The sequence below is a fragment of the Hylaeus volcanicus genome, chromosome 3 (assembly GCF_026283585.1).
Source record: "Hylaeus volcanicus isolate JK05 chromosome 3, UHH_iyHylVolc1.0_haploid, whole genome shotgun sequence".
Taxonomy (NCBI): domain Eukaryota; kingdom Metazoa; phylum Arthropoda; class Insecta; order Hymenoptera; family Colletidae; genus Hylaeus; species Hylaeus volcanicus.
Genome location: NC_071978.1, coordinates 27,946,585 through 27,969,923, shown reverse-complemented (window position 1 = coordinate 27,969,923; position 23,339 = coordinate 27,946,585). Strand labels below are relative to the sequence as shown.

The window sequence follows — 23,339 nt, the reverse complement described above, 5'->3', positions numbered from 1 at the left end:
CGTACGTATATAGTATATTCGATACCGAGTCGTTGTTTATTGGTTGTTTGACGAACGCAGACCAGATGGCAGTGGAGACAATAAAGAAGAAGAGTAACGGGAAATTGTAGAAGGGCAGTAGAGCGAGCAAGAAAGAAGAGGAGAACGATACCTTCAAACAAATGGCAAATAGGGAAATGTACGAACCACTTGTACATAACCTTTGTTTTCGGGATTCGATTCGTTTGGAGTTTCGTGTCTTCGACGCGTCTTGCAAAAGCTCACGAATTTTTCTCGGATAATGGCCACACACGCGTTGATTTGTTACAAAAGAATATAATGCTTAATTTATGAAGAAGGTAAATTAGTTTAAACTTGTCCGAGAGGTCAATGTTCTAGCACAACTTCATACAATACATTTTGCTCCAAAAGTGAGTGATTGAAAGAAAACATACAATGAAATAGTTATGTTGCCGTCGACTGGTTACTTTAAAGCTATCAATTGTCCGTTTTATGAAAGCGGAACTTGCGATAGACCCTACTGTCATTTCAAGCACTCGAAGCGAGGTAAGTCACTTTGTTCTTCTAATTTACAAACATTGCTTTGAATTATAAATTAAGATATAAATACGTGAACGCGATTGATTGATCATGACCAAACTATGTGTTTTAGAAGATGTCGGGATTACGACGGAAACGAGTGGGACGCTGGAGAGCCGTCCGACGGGCCAGGTTCAAGAATCGAAATCTACGATCGTGCAATCCGATTCGGATGTTTTACAACAGTTAGTGACAGAGGCGGTCAAGAAAGTTCTTGCTAATCAAGAAGTAACAGGAGCAGATCAATTTTCGTGTCAGAATGTTGTTTCTCAGGTAGTCGAAGGACTGAAACCGTCTTTGGCTTCCGGACCATCCGGTACATTGGAAATTGTTGCAGCCAGTAACATAGAAAAAAGGGCAGATGTACCACCACCAGTTAGTAAACCTGTTCCATGCGTTTATAATCCTACACCAATCGCAGAACTGAGGAAACGTCATATACCAATAGTATCCTATATGCCAACCAGGGAAAGTAGAGTAGCAGTAAAACGTAAAAATTCTCCAGATGGAGTTAAGCCTTGGCTAGGTATAGCATGCGAATCTGCAGAGTCCCAAACTACCGAAGCTAAATATAAACCTACCACAATAGTCAATTCCAATGTTCGGGATACTATGCACAGTTATATACCTACATCTAAGTGTGATCCTGTTTCGTCGAACTCGTACGACGACGGTAGTTCCAGTGAGTACCTGCTTAAACTCAGAGAGCCATATTATCCAAAAGTTAAGAAGAGGAGAGAAGAGTATGTTCCGAAAAAAGTAAAGGCTCCATTAAAAACTGTTAAAAATCTAAATGATTTGACTCTAGATGGATTTGTATCAAATTTTGATATGGTAAACGATGTATCAAACGATGCTCAGCCTGTTTCTAACGCGCAGTCTGTCGAGGAACCTCTAGAATCGTGTTTAGAAGTAGAACCAAAATTCTCGGATGATGAAGAAGACAACATTGACGCTCGTGATAAAACTGAAGAGTATAGTCACGATATAAATAAAGTCAATGGCGAATTCGTCGAGAATGCAAACACGAAACGAAGCGAATTCTACAATGATCTAGACAGCGATCCTTCAAACGATGCGCAAGAGACACGTGTTCATTCTCCAAAAAGAAATATTAGCGACGAATGCAAAGCGAATGACGACAGGAAAATATCGATGGATACCAGCAGCATTCCAACGCAAGCGAAATCCACGACAAAGGAAACTTCGAAATCCCAACGACACGAAAAGGAAAAAACGTTAGAAGTGGACGCGAATAAAGCGAAACATGCGAAGGAACACAAAAGCAGAAATAAAAAGAAAAGTAAAGATCAAAGGAGTCATGATACCTCCCATAAACGGAACAAGGACAGTCGTCTGTCGAATGAAAAATCTCATTCGACGTCTGATAGTAGGAGCAAAGATAAAAGTCGTTCCAGACAGGAAAGCAAGGATTCCAAAAGTAAAAAACACAAGGACAAAAGTAGAGATGTAGATCACGAGAAGCATCGGGACAAAGAGAAGAGTAGAGATAAGAATGGAAATAAACACAAGAGTAAACGAGATAGGAGGGACTCTCGGGAATTAGAAAAACGCCGTGAACACAATTCCAAGTATTCTTCCGAAAATTCAAAGAAGTTGGAACACGTGAAGAAAAGAAGGGATGAAAGCAAGCGTTCGAAATCTGATCATAAATCGATCGATAAATCGATCGAACGATTACATCTACATACGGAAAACAGCGAAGAAAGGAATTCGACTGATAGATCCATGAGTCCTCTGGAAAGCATTCGATCGCATGTAGATGATTATGCAGGTGACGATAATGATGACTGTTACATAAGTTCCATCAATAACTATATCGATGACATAGTTTCTATTGCGTCCGACTCGGATCACGACGTGCAAGAAGAATGCTTGAAGATATTTCAGGTAAGCATAAACAATTACTCAGCATAAACTCCAAATATTGTGTTGTAAAAAAAAAGTATAAATAAAATTTTGTTCTATTGTCTCAAGGAATACCAGGTATCGGAGCGATCAAAAACAGTGTCAATAAAAGAACCGATACCAGAAATAGAACAAACCGAAGACACTGGCAGGAAAAGAGTAGCGCATCCTTCAGCGGCCACGTGCGTTACAAGGCAGGTCACTGTTAATCAATCATCGAAGAAATCGACGAATCCGCAACTAAAAATGTATGAAAGGTGGCGTTTGATGAGAGAGACTCTAGCCGAAAAGACGGCCCCAGCGAGTAGTAGTGCTCCCATTCCCAAGGAAGTGCGACGAAGCGATATTGAAGCAACACGAGTGATGCAACACAATAACGAATTAAAATTAAACGGAAACGGTAATTGTTATCACAGGAGATCGTCTCTGGTGCAAGATGTCTGAATATTTGTACTCTCCTATTCGCTTCACCTGCGCGTAAAATATGATGAAAGTCGACATGTTATAGTTGACTGTTATCTCCGACGAGTATACATGAGTATTATTTGTGATAGGTCGTGTCAGAATCGCTCACGTGCCGTACGCGAAGTCTCTGGCGATAGAGAAGAAAAAAATGACTGAGAGCGTTGGAAAAGCGTCGGAAACGAAAGCAACGGATAATAAAACAGCAGCGCAAACCGCAAAGAGCGGTGTACGCGTCGCCCATATTCCTCAAACCGTGAGTAGATATTCCAAGAATTGATTTTACATGAAATACCGAGATCGACATAACTTTGATGTTTTAGGTTCCTCAGTTAATACGGCCCGAGCCATTGCAAGTGACCAACCAAAAGTTTCCTTTAAACGTTCGTCAGTATTACGTGAACATGATGCAGGATGTGTGCGTGCAAATATACACAAATAGCGAAGATGCTGCCCAACGCGCGGTGAAAGAAGAATTCGCCTGCCACGAAAGATGTAAAGCACTGGCCGTTTATAAGAATTCGTGTATGCTCGCTACGCATAGATTAAGGAAAGAGGTTGGCCAAAATCAATCTCTTGATGGCAGCACAGCGATGACGATACCGGGTAGCAATATGGTATCCCACGAAGCGGTACTCGCTGGAAAAGCCAAGGGTTCCTGGAGCGTTCTCAAAACAAAGAAATCCGTTACGCAATTTAGAGGTGCGATGCTTTATGGTATGTTGAAAAAGTGGATAATGTCGGAACAGCAACTTCGAGATAACGGATTTCCCCGCCCACATCCGGACGGTCAGAAGGTGACTCAATTGCGAAGATTTTACGTCGAGATAGAAATTTCTTCCCAGATCGATCATTTATCGTCTACCTTGTTTTAATTGCAGGGTCGTGCGAAAATCTACGTAATAAATTCGAGGAATCAAAGTGCCCTGTCGAAAGTACCTAACGAAAGAATCTGCAGTCGTTGCGGTCAGGGTTATATGATAGACAAACAAGGATTCGCGGTACGAGCGCAGAACTGTATATATCATTGGGGTAGAAAATTTACGATTCGAGGCGAGGGAAAATATAGCTGTTGTCAACAATACGGTTCTGCGACCGGATGTTGCGACGCGAAGACGCACGTTTGGGAATACACGGACTACGAAAATCTTCGTGGTTACGTGAAAACCCTACCAAAAGGTACATCGCTATCTTTTTCTTTGATGTTTGTTTATATGATTTGTGTTTACTAAATCTTCATTCAGATACAGCAGCTGAGGAACAGGGAGTCTACGCGCTAGATTGCGAGATGAGTTATACCACGCAAGGCTTAGAACTAACCAGGGTAACGGTTATCGACGAAGATTGCAACGTAGTGTACGAGACGCTGGTTAAACCGCCGAATCCAATAATCGATTTTAATACAAGGTAAAGTATGTCCAAATATTTTCTCCTTATTTACTCTTATCCGAGTAACGGTAAGTCTTTGTGGGGTACGTACCTCGATTGCACAGGTTTTCTGGAATCACGGAAGAAAGCATGAAGGACGTGACGACGTCGCTACTAGACGTTCAAGCGTCGCTGCTTACCATGTTTTCAGATAAAACAATACTAGTTGGTCACAGTCTTGAGAGTGATTTTAAAGCACTCAGACTTCTACACGACACCGTGGTTGACACGAGCATAATGTTTCCGCACAAGAACGGATATCCTCAGAAGCGGGCACTGAAGAATCTTTGTTCCGAGTATCTGAGGAAGATCATTCAAAATGATGGTTAGCTGAAAGTCGCAGTTTCATTTTTTTAAATATTAAAAAAGAACTTATCGCTAACTGTCTTTTAATCGACATTGCAGTCGGCGGGCATGATAGCAAAGAAGACGCTGTTGCATGCATGGAGTTGATTCTCTGGAAAGCAAAGGAGGAAGCGAAATTACAGTGAACAACGCTTGGAGCACTTTGTCAGACTGAATCATGTACAGCTTACGTTTTTACGTTTCTCAGAATTGTTGATAGTCTCTGTTCAAACTACCGTCGCATGAATTGTATTATAATTTTCTATGTATAAATATGTGATAACACAACTGTCAAGTTGATCGTAGAAATCAGCAAATCATAGGTATCCGTCGTTCATTTTCGAATTACAGTCACGACTTTACGACTAACACGCGTAGTTCATTTGTTCGTTACCGAATAATTCATATCGATCGCGCGCAATTCGTACTTTTATATAAGATTTCGTTATCGCTGCGCTTTAGATTTTGGATCGTTCGTATATAAATAGAACGATGTAGGGGTACCTGCGTTCATGTGTGTTTCTTTGATTATTATCTCTAAGATTGTACGAGATGTACATTTATTTTTGGAGGTGAAACGTCTCGCAATAAACGAATTCGAATATTTTCTACGTTCTGAAGTTTTTAATACGGATCGACGCCGAGATCAGGGAGACAAGAGTAAACGGAGACTGAGGTAAGTCGAGAACGTTGTTTTCTACTCCTTTTTTTTTCCGGTTTTATTATACAAAACTACATCGATGCTTCGTTCGAATGTACGCCCAGTCGCTTATGAATCCAGCGATGCATCTCAATCTTGTATTTTACCGTTCGGAAACGCTCTTAACAATCTGTTAGTTAATTCGCTCGATGGAACCATTTTAGAATGCTTAGACTACGACAAGGGGCAGGTACATACCACGACCTAATCAACGTGATTTGTAAACAGCTGTTAGCAGCTCGCACGCGTCTCTCTCGTTCTCGTAGGCCGACTCTTCTTTTTTTAATATCGTATTAAAAATAATTGTCTCCCCTTCGAATGTATCGCGTTCAGGTTTCGTTTCGTTCTTCATTCCCACACCCACCTCTACCACTCTCTTTCTCTTCTCCCACTTTCCTATGTGTACCCTCGCTCAAGGTTCCCGAACAATTAAAAAGAAAACATTTCACGTCTGCGTCATCGTTGATACCAGAGATAGACAACATTCTTATCTAGATAAAAATGTCAGTTAATATTTGATTATTTTTTGAGTTATATACGTTTTTTGGTAAATAAAAGTTCGGCAATAGATAGCGAATATGGGGAATAGTCCTGTAATAGTCTTACCAGAAATATTTTACAAATTACAAATACACCTCTGTTGTTACAAACATTTCACTATAAAATTTCATTTTCGTAATTCAGATAAAATTTTGCCCATCTTTGGTTAATACGACTTCAACTTTTCTTCGAGCGAGATCTTGCCAGTTAATCTGCGTGGTGTAGAAAATAGTCTATCTGAGTTTTTGCATTAAACATTATTGTCAACATGTACATTTATAGTCTAATCTCTTGGCGTAGCTTTCCTACTGATTTTTATATCGTAAACTTGTAATTGTAAGGCATACGTCCGCCCGAGTGCGTGCAAAAGAGAAAAAGAGGGCATGTTCCGAGTCGTGGTGTGATGTATGTAACTGCAACAATTCCAAGGGAAACTCCTACGGTTAGGGTTAATTGCGTGTTGCGACTCCCATTGAAATATATCCAATACGATGCGATTCGTCGCGTTCACGTTCAGAGAAGTAACGTAAAGAGGAAGTGCTTAATACTTTGTCGATCGTTTCGATCAATGACGACCGTCAAAGAACAAAATTAATACCCGATCTACGTGCACCCGAAATATTGAGCTCTGAATAAATAATCTACCACCTAGTGGAACGATAAACGAATACACCGTCGGCACCATTTTAATTCGGCTAATTCGAAAATCACTTTGTACTAGGAAGCAGTACAGCCGCTGTCTTTGGTAAAGATTAGTCGAAGGTGTTCTCCACTTTGGTTCGGGCGATTTTAAACGAATAATTTTCGGCGACATTAATATCATTGGAATGTAACGTAGGGAACGTGATTTACGACGGCCTTGTTGGTCGTTTCGATATTCTCCGGTGCATTGGGAACAAATACTCGATCATGCTACGTTCAGTATAGAGTGCATGTAAACAAAACCATGCGACTGCGACGGGGCCTAGATAAGTTACTATGCGTTTCTATGCGCTATGTACTTCAGCATCTAGGGTGTAATATTATTTGTTCCTTTTGATGACTCCAATTTATGTAACAATTTTTTTTTTATTATAGCGCTGCGACATTTGAACCATTCGTCGCGTTTCGACCCGGCCGGTGACGAATATCATCGGCACTATTGGCAAGAACAACATGCCAGCGCAACGGACCAAAAGTCTGACGAATATCTGTTCATTTACATTCACTCTATCTTTACTTCTCAATCATCTAGAGGATTAAGAATCGTTTTCTATACCGTGCCTCCCATAAGGAACAACTGACGTAGCCAAGCGTTGAATTTTGGTACCGCACGCACGAAGGAGTTGGAATGGCGAGTCGATCGTGTGTCGCCGCGATCGATAACGAGCTGCGTACAGCTTTCAAGTTCGTTGGAAGACTTACAGAGCAATTCGGGATACAAAAGCCACGGCGTCTACTTACGCGTATCGGCTTGCACGCTGCTTGGACGTGTTCGAATGGTCGCGAGCGTACAAGCGGATAGGTATGCAAACGCCGGAAGGAGAGCCGCGTAAATTCGCGAATTTTTTAAAGCGTGAAAAAATAGTTCTCACGGGCGTTAGACGGTATCTAAGATAGCATCTATCAAAATTCCCGTCGTATACGAAGGCAACCGTTCAAAGACACATACGCATCGTGACGTTAACGAACGAGAACTACGCATACACCTTGCTGGGTCCGCGACGTAGACTCGACTTATCGACGCCAAAAGAAAAGCAACGATTCGCTGAAACGAGGCGGTACTCGGAGTTCTTTGTTTACGGCTCTTCGTTGCTCCGTGTTTACCCGTGGTCTCTGGCCGGCCATTTCACGAGAACACGGATCGTCCACCGTTTCGAAACGCTTACGACTAGAGTGTAGCTTTTATTGGCCTCGCAGCGCTCACTCTATCCACCTTCGAGTTTAAACATTGCGGAGTTGGTTAAAAACGGAGGTGGACTGGTCGAGTGCTTTCCTTGTAAGGAAAGATTTAATTCAATTCATCCTAATCGCGTTTCGCTTGTTTCCTCGACAAGTTTGATCGCGGCATTGTTACTGCATCCGAAGCGAGAAGCAAGATGATCCGAGGAAGCGTGCGTAGCGTATCGACGATCATTGGGAGAGACGTTGAGCCGAACAGAATAGAATCGAGTCACCCGAATGAAATTTCGGTTCGATTGCAGCAAACGTTTGGAGGAAAGGTTTGGCTAATATTCTTGCTTCTCGATTTTCATGATACACGGTACAATGGTATACTTTCGTAGAGGCACAGCCTCTTCAGGCTTTGGTCAGCCTTGATTCGGCGACTCATCGGTTGTTCCGACTTGGTCGGTACGGATATATTGTCACCTCGTCGAGTATCGATGAATACCGCTTCATCACTGTATACATCAAGTATGACGGAACAAATATAGCGATTAAACGCTGCGGGGGAGCCAAGGCGATATGCAATTGTAAAAAATCGATCTCAGAACCGGGCCTCGAAAGCGTTTTCGTGCCTGTGAAAATTTTACATAAAACCAATAAGAGAGATAACCGTGAATGTACACAAAGTAATAAATTTACATTCACTAGCGATTGTACACCCTCTCCAGGATTAGAGCTGGCGAACTAAGTCTAGACTAGATAAATTTTGGATTCGTTGCAGTTCACTCTTTGATCATAACATAGGTGTCTACGAAAAGGATGGTCGTGACAGATCCCGTTGGAGAGCCTCGAGAAACGACTTCCTTCGCCATATTTGTTCCATGCACTACACCAATGGAGTTAACGGTCGCGAATATCTTGAGCTTTTCTCGAGAGAAGAGGAACCTGATAACGCGTAACAACGGTGACTGTGGAATTACCGACGATTATACATAGTCGCTACCGATAGGCACTGCCAGTGGTCTTTCACGGAGCGATCGTTCGCTCCGAGTCTTGATCACCGACCAAATAAAGAAACTGGAAGGCGATTGCGAGCAAACTGATGCCGAGAAGATCGCCCATCGACGTCAGATACGGTATCGCTGAATTGTCGGGATCGATCTTTCGCTTCCACATCCAATGTATCATTATGTAGGCAATGTAAAGAAGCGCGGCGACTTGCAGCATAGCGGCGCATAAATAAACGAAGACGAAGAGAGGCGTCAGAGAGGTCTCGCCATCCTTCATGTAATTGATCATGTAAATGAAAATTATATGACCCGGTATAACCATCGCCATCAGAACCCTGGTAGTCCTTGCGTGAATACCTGCAAGAAAGAAACGAGTTAGTGGTAGGAAAACGATAAAAATATTCGAGTCGAGGAGGCGGTCGAAGGAGGCTGACTAAAGTGTCTGACCTAGGACGACGCCCCTAGGACGATTCCCCTTCAGGAAGTCAGTTTTCGCGACGTGCGTGGTTTACCTTTGCCGAAAAAATTCGCGATGGGAGTAATGAAGATCACGGGGTGCGTGTGACCAGGTGGTATCAGAAGCGTTCCCAGTTCTGCTTGTTTGTGGAGAGCAGTGGATATTCTACTCGCTTGAACGGCTACTAGGTTCCCACCGACGCCGTTGATCACCGGTTGGAAAACGGTCAGGTTCTCGAATCGGGACACCATGAATTCCAGTATCAGACCACCGCAACTATCACACCCAACGAGAAACAATCGTTTTATTTATGTTTATCATCCTTCTCCCTTGGTACTCACCTGCTTATCAACATGGCGATCATGACAGGAGTCCACCCAAAGTAGAGGACGTCGTTGGTGTACTTGTTCCTCTTTGCGATCCATACCCAGAGCGGCGTAACCAGGACGTAGCATGCGATCACGAGGGGCGCGACCCAATCTTGTTTGTTTATCGACTCGTAGAGAATCGTCGAGATCCAAGAGAGCAGAGCCAAAGAGGTGATGTCGCCCAGGCTAGCGGCTATCGGCGTTGCGACGTTGTCAGGATTTATGTGACAATGCCGGGAAAAAACGATCACTCCCGCGGTTATCAATCCAAGAACGAAGGACGCCAGGGACGCGGTGACCAGACTGCTCGCGCACAGCAAGTAGGAGTGATCCAACGAAATGGTACCGTTTCGAACCGCCCCCATTATGATCGCCACCAGGGAGCCCAGAAATCCGACCACTATCGCCTGGCACTGCCAACACGACACTGACCTTCTTTACATAAACGTACAACTAAACAGCGATAGACAACAAGACACGGACGAAAGTGTAAAGAAGAAAACGGGAGGAGAAGAAAGGAAAACGATGGAAGGAAAATTCTTTCGGTAGACGTCTCGAAGACGTTCCATTCGTCTTCGAAACACCTATCGAGTCGCATCGGACTCGATTCAACATTAAACACTCGGAACCCATGCTATCTTTGCATCTCGCTGGTATTTGCGCATGGGTCACCAGGACCAGGTTACATACTGCGACGAACGTAACATTTATTCTCGAAGGTCACTTATCGCTGACGCGTGGAAAGCGTAATCAAACAAAATCTTGGCGCCAATGATAAGGCGTCCGGGAGTCGCGCAACCCGTCTGACTTGAAATAATTTTTACGATCGCGAGAAATGCGCTCGAGCGTAACGAGAGGCGTGCTTCGAGTTTCGGTAGGTTTGACAAAGGAGCCGATTAGACGAGCGAATGAAAACGCGAAGAAGCTGGGGACCTCGGCGACGGAAATATCGGAGCGGAAAGAGGCAAATAAAGGGGCTTACGGTGTCTGATAACACTGTTTCCTTGTTTTGCAATATTCGGTAGAACGTCAAGTAGAATGTCGTCTCGAACAGGAACCCGGAAACAGAATCGCTAAGTTCCAAGTTTCTCAAATAAGGGATCTTTTGCGAACATTCATGATTCGGGTTAATCCGAAGTATGACGCGGAAATTAGTAAACGCTGGAAAGCTCGGTTTAGTTTTTGAAGGACTTGGAATTATGTAACGCTTGTATCTGCTAGTAAATCACTTACCTGGATCAAGACGAGATTCCCAACGATCATGTACCATTGTTGTTTCGGCGTGTCCATGTGCCCCAGATTCGCTTGAGTGGAGAGCCGCGACGCCAGAGTCATTTCCAAATTGCCCTTCAGGCCCAGCAACGCGGGGACCAAGATTATCAGTTCGCTAACTTTTTCGAACACCACCCAATGCTGTGAACGAATTCGAGAAAAAGAACGAATTAGCGGAGATTTCCATAGATCTATACATTAAAAACGATGCGAAACATTCAAGATCTCCGATCAAGTGATTGAAAGACCTCGAGGCTTCATCGATCCGAAAGAAACAGAGATGGCCAGAACTCTCATCCGCTGAATAATTCTGTCTATATTCTAGGACGTAATGAATGATCGTACTTGCACCAAGTCCAGGACTAGTCCAGCGCCCACCATGCCAAGGCCAGCGATGAGAAACGGTATGAAAACTTGAATGGTAATCGCCAGGTACGACTCGATCGGTTCATCCTCGGTGACGCCATAAATTTTGCTCTCGGCGACAACGTCTGGAAGACGACCGCTGTCGGTCCCCTCCTCGAAGATGGGCACCTCCATGTAATCTTCGTCCAGGGATCTGTTAGCGTCGTCTACCGAGACGGTGGTGACGATTGCATTGTTAACCCCGACGCTGTTGTCTATGCACGCGTTCGTATCCGTGACCATGATCATGCTCGCGTCCGCGGCCGAAGTTGTGCCCATGACCGTCTTCCCGTGAGATGATTCCGAGCTGGTGCGTAAACGAGCGTCCGTCGGTGTTATCCTGTGGGAACTTTGCTTTTCGGTAAGCAGAGGTTCCCTGGATTGATCACTGCCAACACAGAAACAATGGTAAACACATGTCGCACGTGTCCGACCGAGCACGTGTTCCGCGTCTACGTTTATTCTACACGTTCAAGAGAACGAGGACAATTTTCTGACAGCTGTGTTACCCTGACCACGTGCCCAAAAGTAAGCAAGTTAAGTATCGATGTCCATATCTAGCGCATTTATACGTTCAAAAGAACAAAGACAATTTTGTGACAGGTGTACTATTCTGAACACGTGCCTCAAAGTAGACGAGTTGGATATCGTCTATCTCTGTACTTAAGGGAATAAGGAAAATTTGGCGACAGCTACATCACCCTGAACATCCGTCACGAACTACACAAGTTGAGTCAAGTTAGATCTATCTATATCTGTCCTATCTATCTATATCTGTCCTATCTACACATCGAATAGAAAGAGGAAAATTTTCTGACAGCTGTATTCCCCCGAGCACGTGTCTCGAAACGAACAAGTTAGATCGAGTTAGATCCATATCTACAACTATATCTTTGGGATCTTATTTTCTGCTGGAACTTCGTTGACAATAACTGAAATGAAATTCTTGGTATCTGACTTTGACGTTTCGATCGTCTTCGGGATAAAAATCTTATTCTAGACACTAAGAAATAAAGTTTGATCTTGCTACACAGGATATCCTATACGATGGAATTATTACACCCGGGTGGATGAAATTGACGTGTACCACAAACTACAGGTAAAATTAATGAAGATCTGACGCGAGAAAAGGAAAAAGAAAATTAGTAAAAAGTTCAGCTGAACGTACTTTTCAAATTTGACTCCTGTGGCATCGACATGGGCGTGTTTGTCGGGAGGTAGTCGTACCGGATGTTGATGCACCTGGTCCTCTATCATCTTCTACTGAGGACCCCGTGCGACTCGCTGCCACGGATATATAGCCATTCTCCTTTGAGAATGATAACGCTTGTCTAAATGTTCGCTCGTTGTATTTCAGGACAAGAATCGAGCAAATTACGTAACCAGCGAGGGACGCTATCTCTAGTTTGGATCGCTCGGGACCATTGTAGCTCGCGTAAAAAATTAAAACACTGCAACATTCGGTATCGTGCGAACCATATCGCGTCCGATAAAATACGATCGTTTCTTGTATTCGATCGGCGCCTGATAAATCGATTCTTCTCAACGGACACATAACATTTTCTACGTGTTTCGTTCCTCGCACGTTTATTGTCTATTTTCGGTCGTTTGTCATCCAACGGTTATCACTGCATTCTCGACACCTTTCGTCCACTTTACATCACACAACCATCGTTGAAACTATCATAATTTTAATCGTCATTTCTGTTATCGAATACCACTACTAAGTTGCGTTTGATCGTCAAACGAAACTGCGTGGTGAAAAATTAAGAGTACTCGACACTTATGTAACGATCTTCACGAGCAAGTAAATGAAAAGTATTTTCTCCAGGGCTATGCTGGGAGCTACGGACCACTGTCAAGTGCATGTGCATGAAGGCAGAGAGAGAGAGAGAGAGAGAAGAATCATTTCGAAACGTATAATGTTCGTAGACCGACGTTTCGCGATCAGCGTCCCTGCTGTTTCGTACATTGCAAGGGAGGAGAACCGTTGGAATTGGAAAGACGGATATCAAGTGGAACGAATGTTTAGGTGAACGCTAAAACCGTGAGGAGGTTGATATGTACCTGCTGCTTCGTAAGCGGATCCTCGACGATACGTTGAATCTTGACCGAATTCATAGACTCGAGAATCCTCGTTTTCGGCGTTGTTCTCAAAACTGTGTCGATTCTGGCAAAAAAGAAAATCAACCGTCGTCACGCATTTGGCTGTGTAAGGCTGGTGGGCCTGTGCGAGGCCGTTTCACGCTATGGTTACATCGCGACTGATCTCGATCGCGCATCACGCTTGTCTCCTTAAAACTCCTGCTCCGAACGTTTCACCGGGAACACGCTCGCCGAACGGAGCAAGCGCGAATCTATCGATCCTCGCTCCGACTAAATTGTAAGCTCCGACTGCCTTTTTCCTATCCGGTTCGTCTCTTTAACCCCGACCTGCCTTGCCTTTCTGCTCGATCGTCTAATAGTCTGCCTACCTGCCAGTTCGTCTGTCTGAGCGCGACTCTGTCCGTCTACTAAACGTTTCCCTTCGACATTTTTCCAGCGAAGAATCGCTCCTCTAATCTCTCACTTACATCTAATCTCCTCCTGTGGATTCTCCTTTGTTTAATTGGCTAATCAATCGCGCGGGAATCAGACGAAGGTCTGGCCGCGATATCTCGTTCGCGGCTGGTCGTATCCAGGACGGGACTTCGATCGACCGTTCCATGTTAAACGCCTTTGATTATATGTATACAGCAAACCCTCGATTTAACGGGTGGAATTCTAACGACACGCGTCCTTATGTCTCCGTGTTATACAGTGTCTACCAAAACGACCTCGATAGCATGCTTCGAGTTTCCTCAGCTATGGGTGAACGTATCTGCGACGGAATATCTTGCTGCGATGTACTGCTATAATTACACGTTTTGTGGTATTTCAGTGTACGTTCGTAGACAAGGTGACGCGATGATTTCAACGCGCGATAGACCGTTTGTTTGCTCACATGTGGAGCCACTTCGTCGCGAGTAGCAACTATTCGACGTTTATCTTGACCTGACAATTCGCTTAATCTACCCGATGATCTTCGCGTGCTATAAATCGTCGTATTTGTCACAAAATTGTTTACAAGCTTAAACGATCGTCCGATTAACTTGAAAGAAAACGGAGCAACGCTGGCGTTTTTGGTAAACTTTGACACGTTGGTACACGCTGTATTGGCTACCAACACCTGAATTTTTCGAGTGGGTTATCTCGCTACCGTTTCACAGGATTTCGAAGTTTACACCGTGTCTCGAATATCGCAGGTCGCTGCGAGAAGGAGTTGCTACACATACGCATCTCTGCAACAGCTTCCGAGAACATTCGCTTCGGTAACGAGCCAGTTTAAACACGGCAAAGGCTAACATTGCGAAACCGATGTCTTGTATTCGACAAAACATCGAAGTCTTGTTGTGTCAGGAACAATATTTGTAGAACGAGTGCGGGCAAACTCGAACGGTGCCAAAAATCGTCGATTGTTAGTTATTCGTCGATAATTCACACCCACTCGTTTTACGCTACCATTTCGCGACCGTGCGATTTCGCAAGAATCGGTTTCACAATGTGTATACATTTATCTACTTCCTCGAAGATTTAATTACGTAAGCTGTTTTATGGCTCGTCCACTAATCGAGTATTTCGCTTTGACATTGTACGTTAACTCGCGTCCAATCGCTGGGGTATAAGTAAAACCACGTTTCCTACATTTTCGCGCGCGACAGGTCACTCGTGCAGCGATAAAATCGATTAAGTGCTGGCGACAAAGACGTGTAATCGTTAAAGTACTACGGTGTCTTCGCGCATAAAGTTTAACGACTGCGAGATACAGAGATGAACCAGTCGTAAACTTGCAACCGTCTATTTTAACGTACTGATCCAAATACGTTTTCGTTACTGGGATTACAAAAACTGTACGCACTAAAATATAAAAGCCTTCTTTTTATAAAACGAGTTGCGAACTTAATCTTGAACTTTGAGAGACGGTCGGAAGGTAGATCGAACGAGCAAAGGACAGTGCAAGAGAAGATAGTTTAATGGCAATTCCGACGATATCATTCTATAAATCTTTTGCGCTCGTTTCACACCCAACGCGTGCTCCGTTAAACGTGAGTACTTCGTGAGTCTAGGCCAAGTAATCTCGTTGAATCGAGTACTTATGTAAGAGCGCACGCGTAACGTTTGAATGAAAAGTTCATTTACGCGATCGCACAAAAAAAAAAAAAAATGAAATCGGACATCTAGTGGGTGGTTAAAGCGTTCTAGTTCGGAACGTAAAGGAAATCAATGTCCTGTTACATTTGACATTCTGTTTTTGGTGCGGTCGTACTTAACTATAGCTACGTGGTAAATTATAGTTTCGTAATATTAGATCAATCGAAGTCTATAAATCAGAAGTGCTAGGAGTGTTTCGTTTTGTAGAAAGGATTTATGCTTTCTCAAAGCAACCATGGATGAACTTGTAAAGCTTAAACTTGTAAAGCATAAAACTATCGATAGTGTGCGAGGATAAAAGTTAAAAAAAGAAAATATCCCTTTCCAGCGTATCGAAGGCAGAAGCTAATTACCAAAAGCAGGGATGTTGCTAAATCGAAAATCAAAGTACGTCTAGCGATATCCACGCGCCTGGGCATTTGCAAACATCGCCGTTTAACGTTCGCGGCGCGCGAGTACGAAGCACTTCCGTAACATATTCACAAATTGATAAATTACTCCACGTGTTTAAGTTCGACCATGAGGAGCAATAACTTAACATACGTTTTGATACTTGGTTCCCGTGACCCGCGAAGCGCACTCTCGAACACATCCCTTTCGTTTACCATGGAAAGCGAAGAGTTTCCGTGCCCTTGTCCCCATGCTATCCTCGTGTCCCGTGCTCCATATCCTGCGACAACGCGCGAAACTCGCGTCAAGCAAACCTATTCGAATAACAGGCAGTGACGATTATTCGATCGAACGGTACAATTTTTTTATTGGTTCGATATAATAGTTTCTTCCACAAATTAATGAAGTTTTCTTGTATTAGATAAGAAATGAATAACAGCCCGAGCAAATGATCGACGAGATCCCAAACAAGACTCGAAACATTTAACAGAATGAAGTTGAATATTTTCTTCGAATTATTAACAGGGCGAGAAAAATTGCGTTGCAGATTATACTTGCACAGAGCTGTGCTTCGAAACGAAACTATAACCAGCAGGGGAGTAAAGCATCGGTTATCCGAATGTCGATTATCGGAACACAAAACGAGGCATGTGTCTATAGCATCGCAAGCTCTATGCTAACACTGTGCACACTTTGACACCTGTATCCGTCATGCATAGGTAAACAATTTTGTCCACCTCAATGATGCATCGTGTCTGCGATTCGATTGTCCCAGTTTAGTGTCTTCGCAAGAATTGGACGTAAACACGCAGTTAAAATTATACGATTCATATACAGCAGGCATGTCGAACTCACTTTGGCCCGAGAGCCAATTTGCTACCATATTATATAGAACGCGGACAATTGTTTTAAAGCGGTCAAAAATATGATAGACGCTATTCGTTAGTCGTACCAGCGTTAGCTGTTGCATCGTCTGTGCAGGATTGAAAAGAAAACAGACGCTCGAAGAAAATTTGTTTGAGAATTATTGAAAGATTAACACGGGCAGATAATGACAGCTATAATAAAAAGATCAAGCGGATCACAGTACTCTAATGGATCAGGCCACGTGTTTAACATGCCTGATATACAGTACAGCAGAAACAAAATTGCGGCGCTGGGATTGGAATAAAAACGATATATTATCCCACGTTATACTACTAACACAAGTGCATATGGATTGCTCTTCATAGTATAACAACTCGATTAAGTGAATTATCTATATTCTTTTATTCTAAATCTCTCATTGCTTCATTCTGCTCTTTTCCCCCTATCCTCTCATACTGTATATGCTTATCGTCTTGTTGCAACGCTTGCAGCTTTTCCTAGATCGATTATCGGAACGAATTTGTCTACCTATTAGTTCGGATAATCGACATTCTACCCTATGCGTTCGTAACGAGGAAATAGATCTCACGAGGCAGAGATTCTCGTGGCTGGGACTGCTTGTAAAATATTCAAATACTATCGCGATTCAATCGAGCAACTATAATTAAAATAACTGATTAGCAGATTATCGAATTAGCCTAGCTCTAGCGACGAGTCGATTGTATCCACGCGATCATCCGCGTTTCGCGATCTCGCCTAGACGTTCGGCGTCGTTGCATCGGTCCCTTTTTTTTTTATTTCGAACGACAAACGACATCCCTGGTCGCTAATTATTCCCGTTTGTTTCGTAACTGACGCGGAATAAACCGAGAACGGAGACACACGGAACGTATACACGTATACGCGTGTGTAACGTTTGTCTCGGTGATCGTTATTTCTTTAATTATAGTGTTTCCGCCGGTAGATACGCGTAGAACGCGATTCGAAAAACGAACATCCAATGATGTTCATTTACCATCTCACGCTCTCGTTTAAGTTACAAAATTACGTACATATTTCATTTATATAAATATCACCGTTTAGTCTACTATCGTTCTATCTGTATAATCGACTTGGTATAAACGTTGGTCGATCGAAGAATCCAATTATTCCGTTGTTCATACCGTGCGCGTTACCTACGCATTATTCTCATACATGCTAAAGCCAAACAACGTTACGATTGAGATATAATATCCGAAGAGGACCGACCCGAGACCCCCGACACTGATTTCTCTCCCTTTCGTCTCCAGGACAAACGGCCGTGGCGTGTGCGGGGACAGTAAGCGCGAGAAAACACTTTTAGAAAACGGAGACGAGGGGACGACGCGATAGATGAAATCTAAAAGGCTCCGTCGAGACCGAGGCGATAGTTGGCACTGACAGATCTAACTATTTCATTGACGGAGACGGGCCGTGATGTGCCTCTCGACCACCAACTTGGTCGTTTCGTTCGTACGTTGTACGTGTACGAATCGTCGTGTACGTACACGTGCACGACATAGCGATTCACGTACGTAGAAACGCACACGGCGAGATGTGTGCCTCGCTTACGCGATTACGCTTACGAACCTTTACCGCCCTGCTCGTAACTCGTCCGTATGATATCGTGAACGAAAGAAAGACATCACCACCACCACCACCGCCGCCACAAGAGATCGAGCCGAACCGAGCTTAACTCGGTTTATGATGGCTAGCTAGCAGCCTGCCTGTCTGACCTACCTACGCCGGTGACGGTGTCCGTCTCGATCTTCAGGGACCTGGCCCGACTTCTAGCGCGCGTCACCTTCGATGCTAAAACAATCAATATATAATATCATGTATTACACCACCTTGTGGATGATCATTTTTCTATTTCCTGCAATGAAAACGCCAATAAACTCGAGTGACTGGCATTTTCATTTTAAGAAAAATATAGTAGCGCGCGAAGATGATCCTTCGAATCGATACCAGATGAAAGAAACACAGCCAGGTATTGCTAGTCGAATTTATTTCGACCGATAAGTACAGTGTTTGGTAACAAAAAATATTTGTTTTCGTTGAGCTTGAGGTACGCTGCACTCGTTTATATTATTGCGATTCGATAGAAACGAGCATCCGAAGTTCTATTCGACTTTGCGCGTACATGAAACGTATTCGCTAGTGAAACACGTGCACGCGCGTTATACATATATTTTTACATTACGCACGCACGTGTGTGTGTACTCGCATGCATAGGCCAAGTCCCGACACGACTATATGCATAATTCTCGTAAATATAGCCTCTACGCGGTAATCGATTGGCAATGTTGAAATTGAGACGACGTTGGAATTTTCGTTTTCGTTCTAGCTATCGTTCTTTCGAGGATTTCCTTAACCCTCTACTGCATATTATAGAGATGCATGTAGCAGAGAATCACATGGCGTTGAAGATCGAGGAAAATGTGATACAGTGAAGGTAAAGGATCCACCAATCTTAGTCGCCACATGCGTGGAAAGAGTGTTAAAAAATTTTGAAAACACCTATACAAATACAGTCTTACTTTCGGCAAGTAGAAAAAAATGTTAAAAATTAGAAAATGTTCCGAATTTTTATGAATGGTAAATAGAAAAACGTCGTGTAAACATCGTTGCGTTTCTTCTTTCCTGTGCAGGTGGTAGTTTCGTGTGTACGAAAATAACGATCCAGGAGCGATCAGTCTCCCACATCCGAATCTTTATCCCCGATGGCGTAAAGTATGTGGAACGCGATTCCTAGTAGCGCTGTTCCTATGAGGTCGCCTACTGCAGTCAGGTATGGTATCGCAGAACTGTCTGGATCCATTCCTTTCGTCCACATCCAAACGACCATCAATTGAGCGATGTACAACAACAAAATCACCTAACGATCAAACAAAAACGCGAATTCGCATTATCCTCGAGACGCAATCGGTCGAGTAAGCGGCTTTACCTGCAGTAAAGCGGCAGTCAAATAAACGATAATAAATATGGGAGTAAAAGAAGTGTGCCCCGCTTGAAGATAACTGATCGTATAACCGAATATTAGATGACCAGGTATCACCATTGCTAACAGAACTCTGGCAGTCCTCGCATGTCCACCTATAAGTCGTTTGAAGCGATACTTTAACAGAAGAGCAAGGCATTTTACGTTTTACAGTGTAGATCCTCGATTGACGTACCTGTGGCACAAAATGCGTAGAACGGACTGAAACGAACAACTGGTATTTCTTGAACACCAGACCGTCGATCTTTATGCAACGATGTTGATATTCTACTGGCTTGAACGGCGACCAAGTTACCACCAACACCATTTATCACTAATTGAAATACAGCAATGCCTTTGTAATTCGATATCGTATAGTCTAGTATCAAACCACCAACACTGAAATCAATTCAAACTTTTTCATACGACTGATGTCGCCGTAGGATTCTATTCTCCCAATGAAAAAAATAACAAAACCTGCTAATCAACATTGCACATATTACAGGTGCCCAGCCGTAATCCAATATTTCCTTTGTAAAGGGATTTTTGGCTGCCACGTAACCCCAAACGGGCGTAGCGATAATATGAAACGCTATGCATGTTGGAGCTATCCATGGGGCATAATCTGGAACAACAACACAGATCTAGAAATAAGTGTTCCACGTTTGACTCACATGATCTGTGGGTACATGTTTACCTATAGCTCCATAGAGAAGAGACGCAATCCCTGAAAGAAGGGCCAAAGTTGTTAAATCTCCTAGGGAAGCTGCAATCGGTGTGGCTACGTTATCTGGATTAATCTTCATCCGCTTAGATAATAGTATAACAGTCACCATCACTAAACCTAATAAAAAACTGGCTACGAATGCTGTCACTAAGGCACTGGAGCATAACAAAAGCGCATGGTGAATATCAAACCGTGCTTCTGGAATCCAACCAAGTATCACAGCAGCAATGGAAGCCAGTAGGCCTACTACAGTAGCTTGACATTGAATCAAAGCTAGATTCCCGACAATTAAAGTCCATTTCTGCTTCCTCGTATCCATATGTCCAAGATTGGCATGAGTTGAAAGTCGAGAGGCCAATGTCATTTCTAAGTTACCTTTCAGACCGAGCAAAGCTGGTACTAATATGTATACTTCTGATACCTTTTCGTACACAATCCAGTGCTGTAACAAAAAGTAGATCATTTAAAATATTTATATTTCGATTAATTGGCTATTATCATGAAATTCGATATTTGCACGTACCTGTACGACATCCAATAACAAACTGGCGGCAACCATACCAAAACCGGCTAACAGAAAAGGCACGAACATTTGTATCGATATAGACCAAACGTTCTCGTCTTCTATCTGTTTGGCTTGATTCTTTCGATCGAGGGATTTCTTTGTATCGTTGTTAACGGATTGACGAATGATTGGCATTGGTATAAGTCGACGTGCATGTTCATCGTCGCTCTCAGTTTCTTCCTCGGATTCCATCTCCGATTCCATGGAAGCATCGGTGATGGTCGATCCGAGCGATTTATCACTGCCTAATTCCACCATTTTACTCCCGTAAAATTTCTTTTCTGTTTTTCTGTGCCGAATTTTTGGTAAGTTCTTTTTACACGCCTTTGACTTTATATTAGCATTTCTCATTCTCGCGAAATTACTTGTAAAAAAAATAGAATCAACTGTAAAGGATTCTAGTGGGTTCGTAGTAATTCGTTTGAACTTGAAGGAAAACCACCGCGATCGGTAATGTTATCGTCTGCTGGAACAACTTTAAACGTGATCGGTAACTAGTTTGAACTCAACCACGCACCATTCTATCTTCTTCACTTTCGATTCACCCTTTGTTTCCTCTTCATCGTACATTGAACTAAAGAACAATCGAGTTGGATTACGTTATGAGTAGAGAATTCACCTTTTCTTCTAACAACTTGTTTCTTTTATATCGCTAATTGTCGTACACGTAAAAAACATGCTTTTTGTTCCCAGGTGTGCTCGCACGAGCATCGTGCTCGTATTTTGGAAACGTCTGTGTCGGTAACTAATTTTTGCGTGATCGACGAAATTAGGCATGCATCGATACATCAGCTCCCTTTTTAACGATCGAGTATGGATATATTTGATCGCGATCATATCCGAGGTGGATTGAAATTCATGAAAAATCGCGATACGAGGTAGTTATAAACATGTATAAATTAATTACGTATATCATTTATGACTGTAATTTAAACAGAAATATTTACTCACGATTTTGTCACGATAAAGTATCAACCGTAATAACGAAACATACGTATAGCTTCGATATTTTGTTTTTACGACTATATCTGCTCTTTTGGAATATGTAACTGATGGTAAATTAAAAATTCTATGGTTTTCCTTGATAAATAAATGGTAAATTTGTTTTCAAAGACACAGAATGAATTTCTACACCAAGTATATTGTTGACGTCTTCTAGGAGACATCATCGAATGCCTCAAAAGGAAGCAGGATGAACAACAATGTTCAAAAGATCAACATTTACGTCACGTTCTACGCTTATTCGCTTTCACTACATAAATAATATCGTTTTGATGAAAATTCTGTCAAGGTGCACGTTGCAGGTTAAGCACGTCCGCGCTTACAGCAGAAAAGCATTGATAAATCGCTGTGTACTTACGTGACTTAATATTTCTTGTTTTTCATGGAACATTCGTTAACGAGTCACATCGATTAATACCGTTTCACGAATAGATTTTAGGCGATCCGACGAGAAAGTATCGTACCGAGAAAGCACTACTATGTCTATATAAACACGGACAACATAACCTCAAAACTGCACAACCTACCTCCAGTATACGGCGACACGTTCCCATGTCTGTTCACCTTTCGACCACGTGGAGGCGTTTTCGGTTATTAAATGATTACGTTGCAAAAATTTGTTCAAAGCGGTGCGAGATACAAGGAACGATTAATCTCTTAAAGGCAGCCTTACATAAGTAGTATCAGCATACTATGCATGCAGTACGTTGATCAAACCGAGACAGATTAGTATGGTCGTATGTAGTCAGCTGGTGCCGCCACCGCAACCCGATAACACTCGTCGATCCGTACACTTGCCATTAATGATCGCGATCAAAGCAGCTGACGGGCACATACCTCTTTATCATTCGATTATGGTAAATATTTGAAGCACAATGCCGCGAGAGCTTTGGAAAACATTCAGCACCGCGATCGATTCAGCAAATCGCTCAAAACTCGCTGTTCGTTACAAGCGAAAACGTAATTTAAAAACTTTATGAAGAACGCCCACAGAAGTGAGCAGAATTTAATTCGAACATAACTTTTATCGAAAATTAAAAGTAGTACGATTTTTCTTTAGAATCAAATCGTAAGTTTATTTTACAAAAGTGCAGAATTAATTTAGACCGTAACTTTTGTGAAATAAAATGGAAGAATGTCTGTTAAGAGACGAAAGGCTGTTTACCTTTTATTCGATACTCGGAATTATGTCATCTAAA

The 23,339-nt window shown here is 42.8% G+C and overlaps 3 protein-coding genes across 9 annotated transcripts; 1 reads left to right on the top strand and 2 right to left on the bottom strand.

Annotated features, from left to right (window-relative positions):
* The first annotated feature begins 27 nt into the window (after positions 1-27).
* Positions 28-5,354, top strand: LOC128874029 (RNA exonuclease 1 homolog). 2 transcript variants are annotated; one of them, XM_054118261.1, is made up of 9 exons: positions 28-546; positions 656-2,490; positions 2,578-2,908; positions 3,063-3,226; positions 3,294-3,767; positions 3,852-4,149; positions 4,215-4,377; positions 4,464-4,723; positions 4,804-5,354. In XM_054118261.1, the coding sequence occupies exons 1-9, from the start codon at positions 447-449 to the stop codon at positions 4,887-4,889; spliced, it is 3,711 nt and encodes a 1,236-aa protein (XP_053974236.1). In that variant the 5' UTR covers positions 28-446; the 3' UTR covers positions 4,890-5,354. The 2 variants fall into 2 exon arrangements, with proteins under 2 accessions (XP_053974236.1, XP_053974235.1); XM_054118260.1 differs by having other exon boundaries at positions 29-546; positions 653-2,490.
* A 90-nt stretch (positions 5,355-5,444) lies between these two features.
* LOC128874030 (solute carrier family 41 member 1-like) lies at positions 5,445-18,248 on the bottom strand. Of its 6 annotated transcripts, none has more exons than XM_054118263.1 (9): positions 18,097-18,248; positions 16,135-16,261; positions 13,429-13,531; positions 12,530-12,670; positions 11,302-11,749; positions 10,918-11,097; positions 9,658-10,097; positions 9,372-9,592; positions 5,445-9,216 (listed from the first exon to the last, which is right to left on the bottom strand). In XM_054118263.1, exons 4-9 carry the CDS (start codon positions 12,616-12,618, stop codon positions 8,876-8,878), a joined length of 1,719 nt encoding a protein of 572 aa, XP_053974238.1. In that variant the 5' UTR covers positions 12,619-12,670; positions 13,429-13,531; positions 16,135-16,261; positions 18,097-18,248; the 3' UTR covers positions 5,445-8,875. The 6 variants fall into 6 exon arrangements, with proteins under 6 accessions (XP_053974238.1, XP_053974237.1, XP_053974241.1 ...); XM_054118262.1 differs by having other exon boundaries at positions 16,135-16,295; positions 18,097-18,241; XM_054118266.1 differs by having other exon boundaries at positions 12,530-12,667; positions 16,135-16,295; positions 18,097-18,241.
* A 611-nt stretch (positions 18,249-18,859) lies between these two features.
* Positions 18,860-22,661, bottom strand: LOC128874034 (solute carrier family 41 member 1-like). Its single transcript, XM_054118272.1, has 6 exons — positions 21,097-22,661; positions 20,544-21,015; positions 20,324-20,471; positions 20,043-20,245; positions 19,814-19,962; positions 18,860-19,744 (listed from the first exon to the last, which is right to left on the bottom strand). Exons 1-6 carry the CDS (start codon positions 21,487-21,489, stop codon positions 19,559-19,561), a joined length of 1,551 nt encoding a protein of 516 aa, XP_053974247.1. The 5' UTR covers positions 21,490-22,661; the 3' UTR covers positions 18,860-19,558.
* Between the last annotated feature and the right edge of the window lie 678 nt (positions 22,662-23,339).

What these genes read in the sequence shown, in the direction of transcription:
- LOC128874034 (XM_054118272.1), bottom strand. Translation starts at nt 21,489, where the DNA reads ATGAGAAATGCTAATATAAAGTCAAAGGCGTGTAAAAAGAACTTACCA. An exon ending in TGTTATTGGATGTCGTACAG is followed by an intron (nt 21,016 to 21,096) that starts GTACGTGCAAAT and finishes TTTTTGTTACAG; the next exon opens with CACTGGATTGTGTACGAAAA. An exon ending in CTACGCATTTTGTGCCACAG is followed by an intron (nt 19,963 to 20,042) that starts GTACGTCAATCG and finishes AACGACTTATAG; the next exon opens with GTGGACATGCGAGGACTGCC.
- LOC128874030 (XM_054118263.1), bottom strand. Translation starts at nt 12,618, where the DNA reads ATGATAGAGGACCAGGTGCATCAACATCCGGTACGACTACCTCCCGAC. An exon ending in ACAGGAGTCAAATTTGAAAA is followed by an intron (nt 11,750 to 12,529) that starts GTACGTTCAGCT and finishes CTGTGTTGGCAG; the next exon opens with TGATCAATCCAGGGAACCTC. An exon ending in TAGTCCTGGACTTGGTGCAA is followed by an intron (nt 11,098 to 11,301) that starts GTACGATCATTC and finishes ATTCGTTCACAG; the next exon opens with CATTGGGTGGTGTTCGAAAA.
- LOC128874029 (XM_054118260.1), top strand. Translation starts at nt 447, where the DNA reads ATGTTGCCGTCGACTGGTTACTTTAAAGCTATCAATTGTCCGTTTTAT. An exon ending in AATGCTTGAAGATATTTCAG is followed by an intron (nt 2,491 to 2,577) that starts GTAAGCATAAAC and finishes TATTGTCTCAAG; the next exon opens with GAATACCAGGTATCGGAGCG. An exon ending in ATAATCGATTTTAATACAAG is followed by an intron (nt 4,378 to 4,463) that starts GTAAAGTATGTC and finishes TCGATTGCACAG; the next exon opens with GTTTTCTGGAATCACGGAAG.